This window comes from Delphinapterus leucas, unplaced genomic scaffold, assembly GCF_059928025.1.
Source record: "Delphinapterus leucas isolate spDelLeu-1000000601 "Yukka" unplaced genomic scaffold, BTC_Dleu_Yukka2 spDelLeu_asBTCV2_sq25, whole genome shotgun sequence".
Lineage (NCBI taxonomy): Eukaryota > Metazoa > Chordata > Mammalia > Artiodactyla > Monodontidae > Delphinapterus > Delphinapterus leucas.
In genome coordinates this window covers 12,877,868-12,902,691 of record NW_028322234.1, presented here as the reverse complement: position 1 = coordinate 12,902,691, position 24,824 = coordinate 12,877,868, and the positions used below count along the sequence as shown (strand labels likewise).

At 47.7% G+C, this 24,824-nt stretch overlaps 1 protein-coding gene across 1 annotated transcript; it reads left to right on the top strand.

Moving 5' to 3' along the window:
• The first annotated feature begins 73 nt into the window (after positions 1 to 73).
• Positions 74 to 8,485, top strand: NFILZ (NFIL3 like basic leucine zipper). Its single transcript, XM_089905514.1, is given in 1 exon segment — positions 74 to 8,485. A coding segment is annotated over 1 exon segment (966 nt). The 5' UTR covers positions 74 to 5,895; the 3' UTR covers positions 6,862 to 8,485.
• Positions 8,486 to 24,824: the final 16,339 nt, after the last annotated feature.

Sequence of the window (24,824 nt, the reverse complement as noted above, 5' to 3'; positions counted from 1 at the left end):
GCACCACCACCAGATAAAAAGTAGCCATGTGGCTCATTTTATACTATTATTGTGTACTGGGTCTTTCTATTTATTTAGGTTGCGTTGGGTCTTTGTTGCTTGCGTTGGGTCTTTGTTGCTGAGCCCAGGTTTTCTCTAGTTGCAGCGAGTGGGGGCTACTCTTCGTTGTGGTGCGCGGGCTTCTTATTGCGGCGGCTTCTCTTGTTGTGGATCACGGGCTCTAGGCGCGAGGGCTTCAGTAGTTGCAGTACGTGGGCCCTAGAGTGCACAGGCTTCAGTAGTTGTGGCTCATGGGCTCTAGAGAGCAGGCTCAGTAGTCGTGGCGCAGGGACTTAGTTGCTCTGCGGCATGTGGGATCTTCCTGGACCAGTGATCCGACCCGTGTCCCCTGCATTGGCAGGCAGATTCTTAACCACTGCACCACCAGGGAAGTCCTGTACTGGCTCTTAACACATATGATCTCATTCTTTACAGAACCAGTGAAGTAGGTACTGCTATTACCCTCATTTTAGATGAGGGATTGGAGGCTCAGAGGAGTGATGGGACTCGTCCCCACACACTCATTTGGGAAGGAGAATCTGAGCCCAGTTAGAGGTGGCTTACCTCTTCACTCTGTCCATCCTGTACATCATCCTGACAGCCAAGGTGTTCATCTCAGCCCTGCCCCATTGTTAGCTATTCGGCTTCTGGACCCCCTTTCCCTCTGTGGACACTGACGTCTATTCTTCAGAGGTGCTAAATGAACTCAAAACTGTGTTCTCAGTGGAAGAAGTGGGGAAAAGCCAGGAAGGTTTAGCTGGTGTGTTAAAGTGTGGGCTCTAGGGTCTGTTGCACTTGGACTCTGGCTGTGTTGGCTTAGGCAGGTCACTTGACCTTTCATCTGTTTTTTTCATCTGTCAAATGAGGATAATGACTGAACATTTCTCTTTGAGTGGTGGTGAGTACAGAGTGAGACTTTGCATGTGCCTGGAACATAGCAGGTGCTCAGTAAACATTACCGCTGTCCTTAGAGACTGGAATAGGAATGGAGGGATATGATCATTGAGCTGTCAAATCCTCAAAGCGTCTTAGGGGCCAGAGAGAGGAGAAGTTTTTCATGGACTCACAGAGAGAATGCATTCTAACAGGGAAAAGTCTAGTGAAGGTGGATTTTGCTCCATTCCAGGAAGACCTTCTTCTCCTTCTCCTTCTCCTTCTCCTTCTCCTTCTCCTTCTCCTTCTCCTTCCTTCTCCTTCTTCTTCTTCTTCTCCTCCTCCTCCTCCTTCTTCTTCTCCTTTTCCTTCAACATTTTACTGAAGTATAGTTGATTTATAATGTTGTGTTTAATTTCTGCTGTACAGCAAAATGACTTACATATATATATACATATATATATTCTTTTTCATATTCTTTTCCATATGGTTTATCACAGGATATTGAACATAGTTCCCTGTGCTATACAGTAGGACCTTGTTGTTTATCCATCCTATATATATAATAGTTTGCATCTGTTCATCCCGAACTCCCAAATCTTCCCTCCCCCACCCCCCTTGGCAACTACAAGTCTGTTCTCTATGTCTGTGAGTATGTTTCTTTTTCATAGATAGGTTCATTTGTGTCATATCTTAGATTCCACATATAAGTGATAGCATATGGTATTTTTCAGGAAGACCTTCTTGACCATGAGAGGTCACCCAGCCTCATAGCTGCTGGCTTTAGTGAATGAGTTTCACATCACTCAGGGGAACCAAGATAGAGCTTTGATTAGCACCAGTCAGTGAGGCAGCAGAGGCTGATGGGGTGGAGTTGTGCTGGGCCATCTCTGAGGGAGACCCTTTTCCGGTTTCCTCATACCCCACCAGCCGCTTCACAAGGAGAGTCCCCTGTCTTGCCCACCCTCCACTGGTGCCACGACCACAGGAAGGCCCAGCCCAGCACTTGCTGCATCTTCTCTAAATAAACTCGGGCAGCTGAGCTATCTACCTCCCCATCTCCCTCTGGGTTTCTGTGGAGGTGTTGGGATGGTGGTTAGGGGTGGCTCAGGCTGAGCCACAGAGAGGAGGGACTTGGGCAGGGAGCTGCACAGTGAGGCTGAGCCCTTGTCTGCTTCATGGGCTTGGCATGAAAGCCTACTGTTCCTGCTCTAGCTGACCTCTAGCCCATGCACTGCCTTCCTCCCTGGACATCTGCTGGCTTTGACTCAGCCTTAGAGGACCCCTGGGCTGTGTCCTCCTCCCTTTCCAGTCCAGCTGGTCCTTGGGATGTGCCTTTGACACCCATCAACTCTTGGCTTTGTGAGGGCAGGGATGTTGTTTAATTTTCCTCTGCTGTCCCAGTAACCACCTTAGAACCTGACACAGTGTTGTGTGCGTGAATGAATAAATATGCATCCCAAGGTGTTTTGTGAAGTCGATATTTTGTGGCCAAATACATTTGAGAACTTCCAAGTCAAACACAAGTTAAACTTTTTTGGCAGGACTTCTCAGAGCCTTTAATGATTCTCATATCTTTGTGATTTTCATATAAGGAACAAGGAATGCAATATTTCTCAAATGTATTTGTATCTTTTTTGGGGCGGCGGGGCAGAACACTGTTGCTACCAGGGTTCTTGAGAATATACTTTGGGAAATGTGGACCTAGGATCACGGTCAGAATTCCTAGGAGTGTTGTTATTTGACCGTCTATGCCTCTACCCTTTTTCAAACATGACCTGCATTAGCTTATGCAGACACAGACACTAAAGCCAAGAGCTGTTAGCACAAAATAAGACTAAATTCAAACAATAGTATTGGAGAAGAAAAACTGCACTCCCAATTCAAGAAAGCTACCAGAGTTCATCTCAAAACAGAGTGCCGAGTTTCCTGGTGGCCAAAGCAAACAGGGTGATGAGGTGGGTTTCATAGTTTTAGGAGGAGAAGGGCCAAACATTCTCTATGTACGAACAAGGTTCGGTTTTCATTCGTCTATGTGTCTACTCACTCATTCAACAAATGTTTATTTACCAACTACTATCTATGAGCCCAATGCCAGGCACAGGGATACAATGGTAGACAAAAAAAGGCACATACGTGTCCTCATGGAGGTTAGTCAATGGTTTTTCAGAACAAAGATGCCAGCCCTCAATGTCCACTTTTCTCTGGATCCCATTCTGAGTTCTCAGGCAGAAGCCTCCCACCTTACTCTAGGTTTTCTTTTTTCTTTATTTAAAAAAATATTTATTTACTTATTTGGTTGCACTGGATCTTAGTTGCGGCAGGCGGGCTCTTTAGTTGTGGCATTCGAACTCTTAGTTGCGGTATGCATGTGGGATCTAGTTCCCTGACCAGGGATCGAACCCAGGCCCCCTGCATTGGGAGCGCAGAGTCTTATCCACTGTGCCACCAGGGAAGTCCTGCTCTGGTGTTTCTCTCCACCTGTTTTGCATCAGAATCACAGAAGGTGATGACATCCTAGGTGCAGGGAACCCAGGTGGTCAGTAGAATCAGACCATTGTGTGAGGATTTTCAGGAAAACCAATGTGGGAAAATGGGCCATGGCAAAGGAGGTGGTCCCCCATCCTTGGGGGATGGGTATCCCTGGGTCCCTGGGCATCTTTTCTGAGCTCCAGCCTAGGAGTTGAGAATCTAATGACTCTGCTTCTTTTATCTGCTCCTATTCTTAATATTCTGGTTCTTCAACACTTTGCATGTGGGAAGTTCTTGTCAATTGCTTTTTGTTGGTTGAATGGATGGATGGACTCATGGAGGGATATATAGTTGAATGAATGGATTTGTGGAAGGTTGATTGGCACATAGGAAGGAACTGTTGGTTGAATGGAAGAATAGAAGGTGGATGAGTGAAGGGACCAATGAATGAATATGTGGATGGAAAGATGCCTGGCACTTAGTAAAGGTACAGTATTATTATCATTAAAATATTCTTAGTGTGGTAAAATACACATAATGTAAAATTTACCATCTTAACCATTTTTAAGTATACAGTTCAGTGGTATTAAATACATTCACATGACATGTATTGTGCAACCATCACCACCATCCATCTTCAGAACTCTTCTCATCTTCTAAAACTGAAATTCTGTATCCATTAAATGCTAACTCCCCATTCCCCTCCCCAGTCCCTGGCAACCACCATTATACTTTCTGTCTTTATGGCTTTGACTACTCTAAGTACCTCCTATAAATGAAATCATACAGTATTTGTCCTTTTGTCACTGGCTTATTTCATTGCTCAATGAAATAATGTCCTTAAGTTTCATCCACATTGTAACATGTGTCAGAATTTCCTTCCTTTTTAAGGCTGAGTAATATTCTACTCTATGGATGGACCACATTTTGCCTATCCATTCATCTGTTGATGGACACTTGGGTTGCTTCCACCTTTTGGCTACTGTGAATGATGCTGCTACGAACATGGGTGTACAAATATATCTTTGAGACCATGCTTTCAATTCTGTTGGGTATATATCCAGAAGTGGAATTGCTGGATCATATGCTAATCCTATTTTTAATTTTTTTTGAGGAACCATCATACTGTTTTCCACAATGGCTACACCATTCTTTACATTCCCACAAACAGTTCATAAAGGTTCCAGTTTCTCCACATCTTGGCCAACCCTTGCTATTTTCTGTTGTTTTGATAGTAGCCATCCAAAGAGGTGTGAGGAGGTATCTCATTGTGGTTTTGATTTATATTTCCCTAATTATTAGTGACACTGAACATCTTTTCATGTGCTTTTTGGCCATTTATATAGCTTCTTTGGAGAAATGTCTACTCAGGTCTTTTGCTCATTCTTGAATTGGGTTGTTTGGTTTTTGTTGTTGTTGAGTTTTAAGAGATTTCTATGTATTCTGGATATTAATCCCTATGTAATCTGGGTATTATATCAGATATGTAATTTGCAAATATTTTCTCCCATTCTGTGGGTTGCCTTTTTACTCTGTAGATAGTTTCTTTTGGTGCACAAAATTAAAAAATTTTCATAAGGTTCAATTTGTCTATTTTTTCTTTCTTTTCTTCTTTTAGGCCACGCTGCGTGGCTTGCGGGATCTTAGTTCCCTGACCAGGGATTGAACCCAGGTCCACAGCAGTGAAAGCACCAAGTCCTAACCACTGGACCGCCAGGGAATAATTCCCTGTCTATTTTTTCTTTTACCTGTAGGCACAATATTATTTTTAAAATGAAGCTATCAGTTAATGAATGGACAGTTAGATGGATGAGTGAGTGGGTGGGAGATGGACAGAGGATTGTACAATCGGGTGGGGGATGGATGGGTGTTTGAAGGAGTGGATGGATGGATAAATAGATGGTGGATGGGTGGATCAATGGATAAATGGATGGAATGTGAGTTGGTTAGGTAGGTGGGTAGAGGGACGGAGAGATGAGTGAGTGGGTGGGCGAATAGAAGACCTTATGAATATATAGGTAGGGTGGCTGGGCAGGTGCAAAATTCTGGCCACAGATGGAGGACATCTTGGTGCACAACCTTGGCTCTTTTCAGATGAGTAGTAGCTTATCTTCTGACCCCACCTTGGCTCAGTTTAACTCCATGGGCACACATTCTCTTTTTCTAGGTTCAGCTTTCCTCCTATGTCTCTCTGGTTCTCCAAGAATCTTACCCTGGAGCTCAGATTGAACTGAGCCCTTGGCTTGTCTGCTGACCTTCTCAGTGGTAAGAACTCCTGGAAAAGAGCCTGCATCCTCCTGAGGATATGGTACACAAGCAGCTCTCCATGACGACTGTGGTCTGCTTTTAAGCCTTATCCCAGTCAACCAACCTCTCTCTGCAGCCTCACCCACTTCTCCATCAGGCACTAAAGCATCCCACCAGGTCCTCCCTCTCCCTGCTACACCTCTTTCTGCTTCCACCCTGGTCTCCAGCCCAATTCCCACTCCACCCGCGCCCCTCCCCCTGGGGATGGCGGAGACACAGGATAAATTAGAGGAAGGAGTCACCCAGGTCAGCCTCCTACCTCCAGTCCAAGAACTTTTTTCTCCTCCCCAGGGTCCCCAGGCAGCCATGGATGTGGGTCTCTTGGTCCCGCCAGATGTACCCCAGGGTTGCGGCAAAACCCTGAGGCGACCGTGGGGCCGGCGTACGGCCGTGCGTCGGCAGCGGGAGTTCATGCCAGAAGAGAAGAAGGATACGGTTTACTGGGAGAAGCGGAGGAAGAACAACGAAGCGGCCAAGAGATCCCGGGAGAAGCGACGTCTCAATGACGCGGCCCTAGAGGGCAGGCTGGACGCATTGCTTGAGGAGAACGCTCTGCTCAGGGCTGAGCTACGGGCTCTCAAACATCGCTTTGGTCTCCTGCCCCCCACTGGTGGTACCTGGACCCTGCCCACTCTGCTATGGGAGTCGCCCTGGGCTGGAGACCCCCACCCTAGGGCTGAACAGCTTCCCTCTCTTCCCGCTTCCCATGGCTGCCTCTTGAGACCGTGTTCCTTGGACGCTGGTGTTCCAGGATGCTGGGGCTGCCTGGTGGCTCCCAGCTGGACTGGCCTGGCCACTTCCCCCAGGTCCCTCCAGGACCCTGCACCCCCTACCCCCAAGAGAATGGACATGGCCTTGCAGAGTTCTCTTCCAGCCACCTTCTTCAGCTGTCACCCCCTGGATAGACATGAGGGGCCCAGACCAGAGCTCAGGCCCTGCTGGGGGCTGTGGTCACTCATACCCACTGGTTGCCGGGCCTCAGGGTGCTCAGATGTGTTGCTGACGCCCAGTGTTGATCCCGTGGGGTTGCCTCCTGGGGTGGCCTTCCCGGTCCCTGGGAATGATCCAGAGGATCTGGCTCAGCCCTCCCTGCCCCACAAATTGCGCATCAAGTCCCAAGCCTCAGGCAGAGTACCTTGCGACTGGGGGGGTGGCTGAGCCCCCATCTGAAAGCTTCTCCTGGGCAAGGCCAGGCCTGCCAGGGTGCAGTGGGGATTGATCGTGGGTTTGTCTGGGGGTATGAGTGGCTTGGCCTTGACCCAGCTCCCAAGACTGGGAAAGGCCTGTGGGAGGCGGTGGGTGCCCTGGCTGGGGGGAGGGTCCACTTCTTAGTGTCCAGACCAGACCTTTAAGAGGAGAGGCTGGGGTACCTTGGATCGTACCATGGCTCCTATCCTGCCTAAAATATTTGTTTTGGGTAGTCACTTTTTTTTCCTTCTTCCATTCATCCATTCATCTACCCACTCATCCATCCATCCACCCACCCATCTACTCATTTGTCCATCCATCCATCCATCCACCCATCCATCCTTCCATCAGTCCATCCATCCATCCATCCATCCATCATCCATCCTTCCTTCCATCCATCCATCCATCCATCCTCCATCCGTCCTTCCATCCATCCACCCATCCATCCTTCCATCAGTCCATTTATCCATCTACCCATCCACCCACCCATCCATCCTCCATCCGTCCTTCCATCCGTCCATCTATCCATCCATCCATCCTTCCTTCCATCTATCTATTCATCCATCTAACCACTCAGCCATCTAACCACATCAACTCACCCAACCATTCTCCCTTCCTTCCTCCCTCCCTTCCTTCGTTCCTTCATTCATTTGTTCGTTTGTTCATTCATTCGTTCCTTCCTTCCCTCAATCTATCGATCCATCCTCCCAACCACTTTGCTATGAATCTACACACCTATCCATTCATCCATTTATCTATCTACCCATATGTCTATCCATTTGTCGATTCTTTTATTCATTTAATCACTCATTCATGTGCTCATTTGGTTATTCATTCATTCATTCTCTCACTCATTTATTTACAATTCATAGTGCCCAACTTAGTAACAAGCATGAGGACACCTTCCTGGTTTTGGGGTTCCTGTTCTAGGGGGGATGATGGGGGGCTGGGAACAGACATACTGAGGGCCATACTTGAAGGAGGATGTACTGTCTCAAGATGTCTGACCCCTCATTTCTTAGGGTCCCCTTGGGGTGCTTGCTTACCACCCAGTTTGGGGATCAGACTTATCCAGTTCAGATGGCTTTCTCTGTGTGTTGGGTCAGGGCCTTGAGCCACTGGAACAGGCCAGCAATATCTGAAGGGGGGTCAGTTTTCTCTCTGTCCCCAGCTGCTTGTGCCCCTGAAGACCTCTCAGCCCCAGCATACACAGTCCCAGCTGGATGGGAGAAAAGACCACTCTCCAGGTACCCTGGAGCCCCCAGAGCTCACCAAAATCCCTTCCCTCATCAGTCCTCACTCAGAACCCTCCTTTTTTTTTTTTTTTTTTTTAAATAAAAATCATTTCAGAGCATTTGTTAGATTCTGGTTAAAAAAAGATCCCAGCTCCAATTGTGGGGAGAGCTGGGGTGGGGTGGGGTATGCCTCTGGGCTGGTGCAGCCGCTGAGCACTGGATGCCCCTGGTCAGCCAAGTCATTGGGCCACGGGTGCACCCTCCCCTCTCCGCCCTTACCAGGTTTGGAGGCTGGGCTAGTTCTCAACCAGCCCAGGTTTATCATGGTCACAGCACAGGGCACCCTGCATATCACAGCCTGGCCCTCCTCTGCCTGTTCACTCCTTGTTCTGGTCCCTCACCCATTCTCGGCCCTCCAGTGGGAGAAAACAAGTACCCAGCCAGGTCTCCCATCCTGCTTGTCACAGCTGCAGCAATCAGCCATGGGGGCCTTGGTGGGCACCTGCCCTTCTGAGGACCTGCACTGCCAGTTCAGCTGCACCCCTGAGCGAGGGTGGGGGGGCGCCCAATGTCCTGCCTTCTCCCCCACCTTTGGGCTGGGATTGGAGACTTACATCTCCCAAGAATGTCCTGGGGAGGCAGGAAGGAGGGCTGCCTGGAGGAGGCAACTCTGGCCTGTCCCTCCTCAGCCAGCACCCACAGCTGGGAGGGGGTAGACTGGGGGTGCAGAGGAGCCAGTTCTCAACACAAAGATGCCACACAGGGACTTCTCTGGTGGTCCAGTGGTAAAGAATGCACCTTCTAATGCAGGGGACGCAGGTTCGATCCTTGGTCGGGGAACTAAGATCCCACATGCTGCGGGGTAACCAAGCCCAGGCGCCACAACTACTGAGCCCGCCCGCCTCAACTAGAGATCCTGCGTGCCACAAAACTACAGAGCACACGTGCTCTGGAGCCTGCGTGCCACAACTACAGAGAGAAAAACCTGCACACCACAACTAGAGAGAAGAATGTGCGTCGCAATGAAAGATCCCGCGTGCCGCAACTAAGACCCCCCCCCCCGCAAAAAAAAAGATGCCACACAGTTGTGGCTGATCCTGCATAGAGGATTTTAATGCAGCCCTGGCCCTGGAAATATTAAAAAATGCTAACAAGGAGAGGGAAGGACAAAGTGGGGGCATAGCATCCTGCTGCTGGGAGATGTGGGTAGCTTAGTGCTTCCTCTTGGTGATTCCACCCACCAGGTGTGTCTAAAGTGTCTGGGCCCAGCTTACTCACACCCCGTGGACTCGGGGGTGGGGATTGGCTGCCTTGGGTGACTCAGGCCCCTTTTAACCTTCCTGCTCCAGTTGGAAAAGGCTGGAGAAGGATCTGCCTAAAACAGATCATAGAATTTTGACATCAGGAGGGGCTCCAAGAATCTAGTGATGAGTGGTCATCCAGTCTCTACTTGAATTCCTCTAAGGATGGAGAATTCACTTCCTCCAAAACCCCATCACCATTCCTTCTCTAGAGCCAGAACCCACTTCTTGCAAACTTCTACTTCTGATCCTATTCTTACCAAGGGGGAGCCACTCAGACCCCCTACTCTCTACCTGGAGGTGGCTGGTGGAGCCTCCTGCTCCTCTTCTCCAAAGTAGAGACCATCACACCTACCTCAGATGGTTTGAGAAGTTTAAAGCTCATTTACTGTGTGCATAGCATTTCATACACAAGTGCCCAACAAATATTAACTCCTCCCTCCTTTTCCTTTTTAGAAAGCACTCATGCTCCCAGCCCCAGAGTAGTGCTGTCTTCAGGGGAAATGAAACAATCAAAATTGTTTCCCTTCACTCTGGCCTGGCTCTTATTATTTTTTTGTCAATGCTGTTTATATATGATTGCTCTTGGAACTGAGTGTGAATCATTTCTGCATTCATCACATACATATATTTTTTCAACAAATATTTTTGGAGCTCCTACTGTGTGTAAAACAGGAACTGGATAAGGGAAAAAGTACTCCACACTGAGGAATTTGCAAGTGGAAACTTGCACAAATGTCTAGAATGTTCACCCAAGACATGTTGATTACTGTCCTCCTGTGCTGGGCTCTGGGACCACAGGTGTGTCTTCTGCCCTCTGAGAGCCAGTGGGCATCTGGCAAGCTTGTGTGTGGCTGCCTGGGAGCTGCTGCTATAAGAACTATCCGGTGCCACGTTCCACCCTGGGGCATCCATGGGTCCCTTGGGTCATGTCTGTCACACCAGGATTGACTCGGGGACTGGATTTTAGGACCCTGTGTAACTACATGTTATGTTTCCTCTTCCACCCATCCTTGAAGGCTGGGGAGACTTCTTTGGCTATCAATGCACGAAATTCCCTTCCTGCTCCAGGTGTGTCTGGCTCAGGTTGAGATTGTAACAGACGTTGAATGAATGAAAGTTTCTGCCCACCGAGTTGGTGATTGCTGGGGGCAGAGATAAAATGAGTTGAAGATGCTGATCAGGCCATGTTTATCTGTCTTGTCTGCAAAGATTCACAGGCACATCCTGGCTGAACCCTGTGCTACCTGGATCTTTGACACTCAAGTCATGATCCACGGACTAGCAGCATCAGCATCATCTGGGAGCTTGTTAAAACGCAGACTCTTAGGCCCCTCCCAGAATAGGTAAATCAGAACCTGCATTTTAATAAGATGCCCAGAAGATCCACATGCACATTGAAATTTGAAAAGCATGGATCCAGAGTAGGGGGTTGGCAAACTCTTCCTGTACAGAGGGGCCACAGAGTTAATATTTTTGACCTTGTGGGATGGCCACTGTTGCAGCTACTCCATCTTTTCATTGTAGCATGAAAGCAGCCGTAGACAATATGTAAATAAGTGGGCATAGCTGTGTTCCGATAAAACTTTATTTCTCAAAACAGGTATAGCCAGATTTGGCCCATGGGCCATAGTTGGCTGTTGGTGTACAACTAGGAGGGAAACTGCAGATCCTCAGAGTGTTTGTCTTCAACCTGGATATTGCCAAAGTGTTCCACCGAGTGGTATTACCAACCTACAATTTCTTGCATGTAAAGGAAGTTCATGTTCTGCCAAAACATGGTTTTTATGGACTGTTTGATTTTTGCCAATCTGGTGAGTGTAAAATGAACTTAACCTGCATTTCTCTGTTGAACATTTTTGCCAAAATCTGTTGGCCACTTGGGTTTCCTCTTCTATGAATTGCCTGTTCTGCTGGGATATTTACTTTTTTCTTGTTGATTTCTCAGAGCTCTTTATATATTCCAGATATGCATCCTTTGTCACATATGAACATCTCAGCATTCTCACCTAGCTTGTCTTTTCACTTTGTTTCTGCTGTGTTTTGTTGAACAACAGTTTTTAAATCAGATGTTGCCAAATGTATCCATCTTTTGTATTATGGTTTGTACATTTTTTTCTTAAGAATCCTTCCATGCCTCAAGGTCATAAAGATAATCTCCTAAATGTTCTCATAACTGTTTTAGGGTTTTGCTTAGTCCATGTCTTTGTGTGTATCTCTCTCTCTCACCTTGTAGCATGAAGTGCCATTACTCAAACTTCTTTGATCAAAAGAATCACCCACAGGTGCTTGTTTAATTACAGACCTTTTGAATTCAAACTTTCCAGGAGACAGGCCTTGGAATCTTTTTTACTAGCACCTAGGTGACTCTTATAATCAGACCAGTTTGGGAAAAGCTGGCTTAGTGGTTAACAGATGGGTTTGGGAGCTGGGCAGGACCAGCTGTAATCTGTAAATGGGTATTCTGAACAGCTCATCCTGCAGGGATGTCTTGTGAAGATTAATTGAGAAGTATATAAATGGCTGGGCACGCACCTTTCCCTGGGAACTGGATTGTTTCATCCTCATAGAGAATATAACTAATCCTGTTTCCATTTTTGTTTTGGCCACTGTGGGGCTTGGGGCTAAACTTATGGCTCAGTCGTAATAACTGTTCATTCACTCATTTAAAAAATTCCTTTACTCATTTAGAAAATGTTTATTGATCACATACCATGTTCCAGGCACTGGAGAAAGAGCAATGAACAGAACAGATATGGTTCCTGCCTCTGTGGTGCTGGCAGCCTAGTGAGGGAGGCAGATAAAAAAATAAACAAGAAAAACGTATAGTAGGATCACTGGTGATAAGTGTCATGGAGAACAAATACACATGTGTTTATTTTTTTATCTGCCTCCATGACACTTATCTCCATGATAAGTGTCATGGAGGCAGATAAAAAAATAAACAAGAAAAACGTATAGTAGGATCACTGGTGATAAGTGTCATGGAGAACAAAGAAGTAGGGGGCTTGGGAGAGGTAGTTTTGGGTGAGTTATAAAAATTGAAATCGAGAGGTCAGGTAGGTCCTTGTTGAGAAGGTAACACTTGAGCAGAGACTTGAGGGAGCTATACATGTGCTGGGGGAAGAGCCCTCCTTAGGCAAAAAGAACTCTCTGTGCCAAAGTCCTGAGAAAGGACCATGCCTGCTGAGTTGGAGAAACATAGAGGAAGCTCATGTGACTGAGGCCATGAGGGAGGGGGGAGAGTGGGAGGAGGTGGGGACAGGGAGGTGATGGGGGGCAGGTCACGCAGGGCCTGTGGGTCGAGGTGAGGACTCTGGCTTCCTCTCTGAGTGAGACGGGGGTGCCGGGGAGTTTCTGAGCATATTTCTGCAGTAACTGTCCTTCCTCCCCACCCCACTCCATCCTGTGGTGTGTGAGGCTGAGTGAAAATAAATAAAGCCACCACACAAGCACAAGAGAGCTGGCTCATTGTCTTGAGAAAGGGGGTGACTAACCACAGTGTTGCTGTGACTAATCTTCCCACAGGTGGCCACACGTCCCCTGCCCTTAGAGCCAGGGTGCTTATCCTATCCCTGTTTTTAACCCTTTCTGTGATATGAGGGGTGAAGCAGGTAAAGCTGCTCCATGAGGCAGATTCATGGAAGGTAAATGCACATGTTTTTCTTTTCTTCTTTATAAAACTGCCTTCCAGAAAAACCCATTTTGGACAAGTGTGGGATGGAGGGCTGTCAGGTATGTGTGTATTCGGCCTGAAAGTTGCAGGGCATGCCAAGGCTGGGGGGAGGTGAGCAAGTTTGTGAGCAGGAGAAGGTGAGGTTGAGTGGGCTCAGATAAACTGGAAGAGTTGGAGATAAGCTGGAGATAGTTGACTCCACCTGGCAACAGTGGGAGGACGGCTATGCAAGACCATGGGGTGAAAATGAGGTAGAGGTTTACATCTGCTCTACAATTACTGTGACCCCTGAGGGTCTGTCACCCAGGACAAGTGGGCTCATTTCCCAGCTGCCTGGTTTGAGCCAGTCCCTCTGCCTTGGATTTTGTTTCACCTTCTGCAAAGGCTTCGTTATTATTATCCTCATTAACAGACAGGGAAACTGAGGTTTGGAGCAGTTATACACGTTGCCTAACATCAAACAACCAACACCAAATGGGCCATTTCACCCCCTCATCGCTGCACTGGTGTCATGGCCAAATTTCTCTTCCTTGAAATCCTTTTCTGCCTCAGGTTTCTGTCCTTGCTGTTCCCTCTGCCTATAATGCTTTTCCCTCAGTCTTTAAATGCCTCTCCTGGGGACTTCCCTGGAAGTCCAGTGGTTAAGACTCCGTGCTTCCACTGCAGTGGGCATGGGTTCAATCCCTGGTCGGGGAACTAAGATCCCACATGCCATGCAGCATGGCCAAAAAAACAACAGCAATAACAACAAAAAAGAATCCCCCCAAAACCAAAAAGCTCTCCTTTTCCATTTTTAGGTCTTGGTTCAAGCACTACTTTCTTAGGGAAGGCTTTCCCTGAACACCCACTCTAAAATGCCTCTGCTTCTTTACGTCTATCCTACACACAGTAGGTATTCCATAAATATTTGTTGAATGAATAAACGAATTGGATAAGAACAGTTGATCCTCCTAGTAACAACTTCAACTGCAGTTAAATCCTGTGTCACCAGTTTTGTCTGCCTCCACCTCGAGGATGAAGGTGCCATGGGAATAGGGGGCCCATCTGTTGTGTTCCCTGAAGGAGCCCGAGTATCTGGGACAGGATCTGTCAAAGAGCATGTGCGTGATAAATACTGTCGAATTGAATCTGAGGATTGACAAGGAAATTGAGGCCACGTTATGGGGCAGAGAGAGACAAGGAAGGACAGTGTCACGTGGGTCATTCATTCAGTCACTGACAACTTTTCAGAGAGGATGAAACCAATCCTTGCCCTTTGGAGCCTGTGTCTTTGAGGAGAGGGACAGCCTTTGAGTGAACAAATAGATGGTCAAGATTATGTCAGATGCTGCTGAGGGCTGTGGGCTGAGGCACTTGGGGGGGGGGAGGTCAGGGAAGGTCCCTCGGAAGAGGTGACATTTGAACCGAGATCTGGAAAACATGAGTGAGAGAAGCCAGTCACCAAAGGCCACGTGTTGTATGATTCCATTTATACAAAATATTCAAAATAGACAAACCCACAGAGACAGAAAGCAGGTTGGTGGCTGGTTGCCGGGGGCTGGGGGGAGTCAGGAGTGACTACTTAATGGGCACAGGGATTCCTTTTGGGGAGATGAAAATATTTTGGAACTAGAGAGAGGTGGTGGTTGCATAACCTTGTGAATGCACTAAATACTCCTGAACTGTTCACTTTAAAATGTAAATTTTCACCACCTAGAGCGGTAGGATAGGGAGGGTGCGAGGGAGACGCAAGAGGGAGGAGATATGGGGATATATGTATACGTATAGCTGATTCACTTTGTTATAAAGCAGAAACGGACACACCATTGTAAAGCAACTATACTCCAATAAAGATGTTGAAAAAAAAGAATAAAATGGAATAATCCTGACACACACAAAAAATGTTAATTTTCACCTCAATTAAAAAAAAATGCCATTGAGTCTGCCATGCACAGAGGACAGATGGGCCCCTGAGAGATGGAAAAGAAGAGATTGACCAGGGAACTGGGCACAGAGTGCAGAGGGGATGTGGAAGGACACGGCCCCCTGTTGGGTCCCAGCCTGGGCACACCCCCTCAGGGAGATGGGGGAGGGGCTGATCTAGGGTGGCTTTGGCCTGCAGCAGCTTGAAGCATGATTTCGGTCCCCCGGCCAGAGATTGATGTCAGGCCGAGGCAGTGAGAGGGCTGAATCCTAACCACTAGACCACCAGGGACCAGTGGCCAGTGACAAGGCCCTGGCCTCTCAGCGCTGTAGAAGCAAATTTCCACAAAGGGACAGAAAGTGGTGAAACAAGTAAAGTGTTTATTAGGAGGAAAAAGGGTATGTGTGGATAGACACGTGGGCGGACTCAGAGAAAGAGCTGCGCCCTCATGGTAGTTTGAGTCACTCACATGGGGCATTTCTTCTGGGTCTCCTCTGGCCCGTCCTCTTGCTTTGCCTGGTTCGGAGTCCGAATTTGGTTTATCTCAGGGTCCTCCCATGTGTGAGAGCGCATCTCTTAGCCAAGATGGATTCTAGAGAAGAGGCCTATGGGTACGTTGACATCAGTCCCTTTTTGATCTCCAAGGAACCTTTCTGCACATGTACAGTCAGGAAGGTCCCCCTGACCTCAAGACTGAGACATATGTGGTCTCTGTCTGTTATCTGGGCAGGACCCAGCCTCCTCTCTGGCTCCTGCTATTTTGTCTGCTCCTGCTATTTTGGAGTATCTGTCCACAGGGGACAAACTCCAGCTGCTCAGTCTGGGGCCCATCTATCTCCTGCTTCCGGGGAACTCCACCAGCCCCCCACTTTGTGGTATGCCTGGGTGACTGGGGGTGAAACGCCTGGGTCTGCCTGAGTTGACTTGTGTGTGCGCGCGCACACGTGCGCACACACACACACACACACACACACACTGGCCTGGGTGTGCACGTGTGATGTGACAAATGCATGCACATGTGTGTGCTAGGGTCTGTGTAGGGACATGAAGCACACACTTGCACACATATGCTAGAGCCTGGTGTGCAGGGAGTCCCTCGAGTCTCCGCATACGTGGCCCCCTAAGCCCTCTTGCGGGGGCTGAGGCTCAAAGAGGTGGGGGGATGGAGGAGAGCGGAGCCCTCTCCCATAAGGCGCGAGCTGGGCCCCCTCGCCACCCACTCTCTCCCGCCGCCTCTCCGCCTGTGGCTCCGCAGGTTCTGGGGGCGTCCCCAACCTCCCCTCCCCCCATCATACTGTAAATTCTGAGAAATCCTGTCCGCGGTTTGGCCCGGCCCCTCCCCCGCCCTCTAACAGGGCTGTCCTGGCCACTGTCTTCCTGTCTTGGGGCCTGGGTGTGCGGCTCGAAGCGAAGGAGGGCTCTGCACTGCTTCTGGGGCCTTTGCATCACCTCCCTGGGCCTCAGTTTCCCCTTCTGTGGAGTGGAGATAATAATAGTTCTAACCTCAGAGGGAGAAGAGGAGGAGGTAACGCGCCCTGGGCGGTTAGCGCAGCAGCGTCTGGTAGGTAGGAAGGGCTGATACTTGCTAGTGGTTATTATTCTCCACTTCCTGCACCTTGCTTTCCCGTGGCTTCCACACCGCTACCTTTGCTGTTCCCCTACCCAGCATGCCCTCCCTCCTGTCCCCCTAGTCAAACCCAGGAATCATTCAAATTTCAGATCCTCAGGAAATAGGGGAGAGCAGTGAGGCCAGCTGGATTCGGGAAACAGGGAACCTGGGTGAATCCGGGCTCTGCCAGGGGCACGCTAGATGGCCTCAGGTTCCCTTGTCGGGTTCTGATGCTCTGTGGTTCTAAGCCTTCCTGATGAATGATCTTCGTGGGGACCCTCACCTTGTACCCTGCCCCGCCCCAAGCTTATCTGTCCTCTCCCGATGCTGAGCCATCTTCCCGGGCTCTTCTTGCCACAAACAATGAAATTTTTGGAATATATCATATTGGAATATCACGACCTGCCCTCACCCCCTCCCTCTTTCTCCCCACTCACTCCACTGTGTTCTCCAAACACACCAAGTGGGCCCTGCCTCCAGGCCTTTACCCTTGCAGTTCCCTCGGCCTGGAATGCTCTTCCCTCATCTTCTTGGGTCCTTCCTGTCTGATCACCCATCACATCACCCTGTTTAATTTTCTTCAGGGCATATTGTTTTTATTGGAGTATAGTTGATTTACAATGTTGTGTTAGTTTCAGGTGTACAGAAAAGTGAATCAGTTATACATATACATATATCCACCATTTTTCAGATTCTTTTCCCATGTAGGTGATTACAGAATATTGGGTAGAGTTCCCTGTGCTATACAGTAGGTTCTTATTAGTTATCTGTTTAATATATAGTATTGTGTATTTTTACCATCTAAAATTCTTATTTCTTTTCGTGTTTATTATGTGTTCCTTCTACTGGGCAGAAAGCAATCAAACTGTCAAGTAAGTGTTGGTTGAGGACCTACTATGTGCCATTTTCCAGACCTCCTGGAAGTCACAGTTCACTGGGGGAGGCTGACCTGGGCTGAGTCACATGCACAGACATAATGTACAATCCTGATAAATGTTAGGTTGGACTGATGCCTGGTGCTGGTGGACCTGACCCACCTGGGCAGTCATAAAGGGCTTCCCAGAGCGGAGATTTGAAGCAGGGATATAGGCATTAACTAGGGAAAGACGGGAGAAAAGAAAATGTTCCAGGTGGAGGGAACAGCTTGTGCAAAGTCTCTGAGGCGGGAGGGAAAGTGCTGAGTTCCAGGGAATGAAAGAAGCATTTGGGAATGGAGTGCAGAATGCAATGGGGAGCCATGGGGGGTTAGCAGGGCTTTGGTCCAGGCTTCATTGGGGTTCTGGGAAAATTATTTAGCCCCAGGGCCATGGGGAGCCATGGAGGGATATTGAGCAGGAGAGGAGATTTGCTTCTTGCAAAAGAGATTCATGGGTTTCTAAGGGGGGTGGCAGTCAGAATGGAGGAGAAGGAAGGGATGCTGGGTGCCCATCGTGAGGAAGGGGGTGGCAACCCGGGTTGGGGGAGGCGTGGACTGGTGAGAAGTGGGTGGAAGGTAGTGAGACCCTGGAGCTGACTTGCCCCCTGAGAGGTGATTGCCAACCAGATGGGCTGGGCTTTTCCACCCATTGCTTGGTGACTTGATCAACTGTGAGTGGGGTTCCTGGAAAATCTATTAGCCCCTGATCTGGAACCCTGTCCCCTGGCCCAGTACCCCCTCCTCCACCTTTCTTCCGCACATCTGACAGCCTTATCTGTCCATACAAAGTTTCAAGAGGCCCCAGGCGATAGCTGGGGTAAGGGTGTGTGTGTGTGTGTGTGTGTATGTGTGTGTGTGTGTGTGTGTGTGTGTGTGTGTGTGATTGTGTGAACAATCCTGCTAAAACCAGAATTCCCTGTCTGTCGGGAGTTAAACTTCCCTGTTGGGTTTAACTTCACTGTGCTGGGATGGGGTGGGGTGTTGGCTGAGTCCTTCATTGCTCCTGGGGCAGTGACCTGGCTGGGGGGTGCAACCAGCAGCTGCAGGTACCCAACTGGGGGTGGTAGGTGGCGGTGGCGGTGATTTCCTGGAAGGAAGCAGGCCCTGCGGCCAAGGTCTAGAGGAGTCTGATCTTCGTGTGTCTCTTCCTGGGCCAGTCTCACGAAAACCATCTGAGATCCTCACCACCTCCTAGTGTCCACGCAGCTGGGATTAGGGTGAGGTGAGTGAGGCATTCTCATGAGCAAATTTAAGGGGGCTCCCAACATCTCAGTAATCAAAGTGAATAAACTTTGAAATATATTTCACATATAACATTGTGTAAGTTTAAGGTGTGCAACACGCTAATCTGATACATGTACGTATTGTAACATGATTGCCACTGTAGCAATAGTTACGCCTCTGTCGCGGTCCATTATTATCATTTGTCTTTAGTGGTCGGAATAATTACGTTCCAGTCTCAGCAAACCTGATGATGACAATACAATATTGTTATCTATATTCACTATAACGTGCATGAGGTCTCTAGGGCTTATAAAATACAGAATATTTCAGTGCAATGCTTTTAATCGAGATTATCTCCCATACCATACAATTCACCCTTTGAAAGTGTACAATTCCGAGGTAGTTAGTACATTCACAGGGTTGTGTAACCATCACCCCTGTCTACTACAGAACAGTTTCATCACCCCAGAAAGAAACCCTATACCCATAGGCATCACGCTGCGCTCCCCCCTACCCCCAGCTCCTGGCATCAATGCAATATGTAAAAAAATAAAAATTAATGCAAAAAAATTCCATGATACACAAGCGGTCAAATTTTAAAAGGAAGCCAAGCTCTGATGCTGTACTTTTCGGCCGTGCAATATTCACTCCACCTTAATCTCCAATTGGTCTGTGATTTACCTGGTGGGATGACCCCACCTCCTCCAAAGACTTCCTCTGCTGGGTTCCCCAAAGGACAGGCAGTCTGGACTAAGGTCACTTGGTGGATTCTCTCTCTGGTCAAACTCTTGGAGGAGGGTCTCCAGACTCTTGGTGGCCAGTGGGCTGGCTGGCCGACATGGAATCTGTCTTTGGCACACTCTAGTTGAAACAGCAGCCTCATCACCACGTATTAAGCACTTGCTGTGTACTGAGTGTGTTAAGTCCATTTTATGCATTACTCAAAATGGTTTGAAGGAATTATCTCTATGGAGGCATTTGCATTTAAAACATTCAAACAATGCATTGATATACAGAGTAAATGCAAAAACTAAACGTTTATTGGGCATGACTGTGCGCTGGGTACATGATACACATGGGGCCTCTGCCCTCCCAAAACTCAAGGCTGAGGCGGGAGACACCATCCATTGACAAGGAATCAAACAAATCAGAGGATCACAGCTAGGGAGAGAGAAAGAAAACAGAGCTACCTGGGTGGACACCAGAGGAACCTAAAATAAATCTCCATATTAAAAAATATATATTCATAGGGACACACGGTTTTGAGAACATTAGCCCCCTGTGGCCCCCTTCACCTGGCAAAGCAATAAAGCTGTTCTTTTCTACTTCACCCCCCCAAAAACAGATTTACATGTTTCAAAATTTTAATACAGTAAGTCCCCTACGTACAAAGGAACTTTCAAAGATGCAAACGTGCGTTCTCATGTCCGATCACGTAAGTTAGTTCACGTGTCTGGCGTACATTGTCATGTGTGTTCATTCATGTGTGTTCATTCTCTACAAGTGCTTTGTGTGCTTTACTGTACAGTACTGTATCTTTATTTCAAGCCCAGGATGTCCGGAAGCAAGCGTAAATGTAGTGGTGATGTAGCTGGTACTATTGTACTTTTCAAGGGACTGTACTGTAAGATTAAAAATGTTTCCTTTATTTTGTGTGTGTGTGTTTGTTTTTTATGTATTATTTGTGTGAAAAGTATTATAAACCTTTTACAGTATGGTACTATACAGCCGATTGTGTTAGTTGGGTACTTAGGCTAACTTTGTTGGACTTACAAAAGAATTTGACTTACGAACGTGCTCTTGGAACGGAACTTGTCTGTATGTAGGGGACTTACTGTACTTCACAAGGGCAGGCAGTGAGCAGTCTCCTCCCCACTTTGCAAAGGCTCCCTGGTCACCTCCCCAAGAGCATCAATCCTCAGTGGAGATGATATTGTCCCCAAAGGAGTGAAAATTGGTTTAGGGGTGTGTGCAAAAGAACCTGTTTATGTATAAAGCACAGGTATACACAGACCAAATATGTATAGATATAGTATAGATACATAGTATCTCTGTTGTGTTAAACTTTTGTACGGGACAATTAAGAAAAAAAATGTCTAAAAATGATTGTTCCTTGAAGCGTAATAATGAAATAAAACTTGAAAAAATCTGGTCTAGCAGCAGCCATCACTCAGGTTTCTTGTGAGACCATCTAGAGATATTCTAGGCATTTCCAAGCAAATATCTACATATCCCTTTAATCCTTTTTTTTTTTTTTTTTTACATAAATGATAACATACCATTCTGGGCCTTCTTTTTTTTCACTTAAAATATATGTTGGCTTGCAGTCCATGTCAGTGAACAGAGCTTGCTGGTTCCTTTTTAAGAGCTGTGTAGTATTACTCTATGTTTGAATGACATTTATGTAACCAGTTGCCATGGATGGTCACATAACGTTGGCAACACATAACGTTTTTTCCTATGTTTTGCCACAATAAAGTGCTGCACCGTACAGTGGATAACGGCACTGATGTCATTTCACATACGAGTGAGTGTATCTGAAGGAGAAATTCCTGGAAGTGTGATAGCTGGCTTGGAAGGTGTGTGCATGTGTCATTTAGGTAGATATTACCATTTGTTCTGCGTAAGGGTTGGTACCAGTTTCCTTCTGCATCATCAGAATAAGAGAGCGCCAGTTTCCCCAGAGCCTCACCAACCTGGGGAGTTATCAAACCTTTTGATCTCTGCCAATCTGATGGATTAAACATGGTCTTGCAGTGTAGTTTTAATGTTCATTTCCCTTATGAGATTGAGAATCTTCTCTTGTGACTAAGAACCATTTGTGTTTCTTTCTCTGTGAGCTCAAAGTTAATATCCTTTTTTAACTTTTCCATGGACTGTTGTAATATTTTACTTATTGATTTTTTCCAAGAGCTCTTTATATATTATGGACACTGTCCCTTTGTGTTATGAACTGTAGTTTACTCCATTTGTCATTTAAAAATTATTTATAATTTATTTAATTTATTTTTTGAATGGTCATTTGTCTTAACATTGTTTAGGGCGAGGAGATCAAGTAATTGAGTTACGTCTACCCTTCTCTTTGATACCCTAATTTAAATACTATGATGTAAAGTGAACAATATTTAAATACTATGCTATAAAGTCAATACATCTTATGTTACATGATATGGAGATAAAAGAGGGAAGAAAGCAAAGACATTTGGTTTATATATATATATATATATACATATACATACATATGTGTGTATATATGTAATATACACACATATTCATAAAAAACAAGAGAGAAGTACTCATGAGTTATAGTCCTCATTTCTGTAATTGGCCACATGGTTGTAGCTGGCATTATAACTACCTTCCGAACCACACTTGGTAAAATCTCTCTTAGTCTACTGGGGTTGCCATAACAAAATAGATTACAGACTAGATGGCTTATACAACAGACATTTATTTTCTCACAATTATGGAGGCTAGAAATTCAAGATCAAGATGTTGGCAGGGCTGGTTTCTTCTGAGGCCTCTCTCCTCGGCTTGTAGATGGCTGTCTTCTTGTTGTGTCCTCACATGGCCTTTCCTTTGTGTGTGTTGTCATAATTTCCCCTTTTTATAAGGACACTTGTCATATTGGATTAGGGCCCAATCTCCAGCATAGGAATTCTGGGGGGGACACATGCAGCCCGTAACAGTATGTTTGAGGAAAAGAAAGGCAACTGGTGTGTTGGGGGTGAAGGTGGTGGGAGGGAAAGTCAAGGAGAAGTCTGGAGAGGTTGGCAGAGGATTCAGAGCTATCATAAGAACTTGGGTTTTGTTTTCCACCAGAGGGTTGTAAGTTATGCTTTGCAGAAATCCTCTGAAAGGGCCTTCCAGAGGGTGAGAGAGGTGACCAGGGCACCAGGGAGGAGGCTCCCACGATCCTCCAGGTGAGCAATGAAGAGGCCTGGGCTGGGGTGGGAAGGAAGTGGGTGCTTTTGAGACCATAAGAAGGAAAGGACTTGTGGGTCAGTGTGTGGAACAGATATCAGGCCGTTGGAAGTTGATGGAAGAAGTGACCTGGTCAGACCTTCCGAGGAGGGTCTGGGAGGCTGAGACCCCATTTCTTGTTCACTGTGGTTTCCTGAGACCCCATTTCTTGATCACTGTGGTTTCCTTAGATTTGAGCACGGTGCCGGGCATGTAGTGGGTGGCCAATGAATGTTTGTGGAATGGGTGCGTGAGTGACTTAAAGCCAGAAATGGAAAAACTTGAGGATGTTGGGTTTGGGAGAGAGTAGAGTCCAGGGGTGTGTGTGGGCTTGAGTGGGGGGCTCAGGGTCTCTGGTGCTCTCAGTGCTCTGGATGGGGGGTGGCAAGCAGACTGCAGAGGTTTACCTAAGACTCCTGGGATGACTTGAGATTTTTAAAAAATTAATTAATTAATTTATATTTGGCTGTGTTGGGTCTTCGTTGTTGTGCGCAGGCTTTCTCTAGTTGCAGTGAGGGGGGGGCTACTCTTTATTGCGGTGCACGGGCTTCTTATTGCAGTAGCTTCTTTTGTTGCGGAACATGGGCTCTAGGTGCGCGGGCTCAGTAGTGTGGCGCACGGGCTTAGTTGCTCCATGGCATGTGGGATCTTCCTGGACCAGGGCTCAAACCCGTGTCCCCTGCATTGGCAGGCAGATTCTTAACCACTGCGTCCCCAGGGAAGTCCATGAGTTGGGGTTTCTAACACAGACTTGAAGTAGTGAGCTCCCCATCCCTGGGAGTGTGCAAATGGGGGGGGCACATTTCCAGAGGGTTGCAGAGGAAATCTGTATCCCAGGGAAAGTTTGGAGCTGGGGGAAACTTAGTCTGGTCTAAGTGAGTGTCCTTTGGGTTTCCCAGCAGCCCAAGGGTGGCAGGGGTTTCTGCACCCTCCTCACTTCCTGTGACTTCTGAGACTCAACCTGTCCCACATCCCTTCTCTGTGTGTGTATGGCTGGCAGTGCCCTGACATCATGGTTTGGGGTGGGTCTGGGATGCCAAGTTTGCTGCAGCCATCGTGGTTCTAAATTCGGCTCTGCCCTTAAGGCCTTGTGCTTGGAGGTGCTGCCCCCTGGTGGGAAGAATGAGCAGTTCCCCTCACCACTTCATAACCTCCTGGGAGATCTTGCTGATTCTACAGGTTGAGGCTGCCTGCAGGAGGGAAGGCAAGGGAGGGGGTCCAACCTTGCATGCTTGTGATATGGGGATCTGAGCCTGTCTGTGAGGCTGTCCTCTCAGCTGAGGACCACCCACTGGCCTGTGAGGGGGCTGGAGCCACTGCCCAGGACACAGTGGTACAGGGTGGGTGGGGATGACCAGGGCCTTCACTCCCTCCCATTGCCTGATGGCAGATGAGGGAGTGGGGTGGGCTCACACGCTCCATGAATATAGGAGTTTCCACGCTGGAAAATTCCTGCATAAGAACTAGTGCTGGCAGGTGAGTCAGAGAGAAAAACACATCAAGTGAACAAATAAAAACCAAAACCAAAGAGACACACAGAAAGACTCAGGGAGAGACAAAGCCTGTGAGTGAAGCTCAGTAAGCATTGACTGTTTGAATGAATGAATGAATGAATGATCCCTTGGACCCAGCATGAACGTGGATAAGCTCTGGCAGCTCAGGCTTATTTTGTTGCTACATTGGGAGGATGTGTCCGGGCTGCTGGCCAGGGGTCCTGACATTAACTGGGCTGGGCTAGACGGCATAAAGGCAAAGGGTCCTGCCTCCAGCAGGGGCCTTGGTGGCTGAGGATAAGGGCAGAGCAGGGAGAGGGGACTGAGGATACCCTGCGGGGAGAATGTCCAGCCCCTCCACCCTGCAGGTGGGGTAGTAGAGGCTTCATAGGACATCCTCAGGGCAGGTCCCAGAGAAAGCCCCTGGGGTGGCATAGTAAGAATATGCCGAGAGAGGTCTGGGGAGATGGGGTGAACTTGGAATGAAACACTAGTGGAATGGAAGGTGGTGGGGATGGACAGCCCAGGACAACTAGCCCTGGAGACTTGTGTGGGGTTGGCAGGAGGGAGCCAGTGTCCAGGGGGACTCCCCCACCTGGGGTATCTGCCTCAGGGTCACATTGCG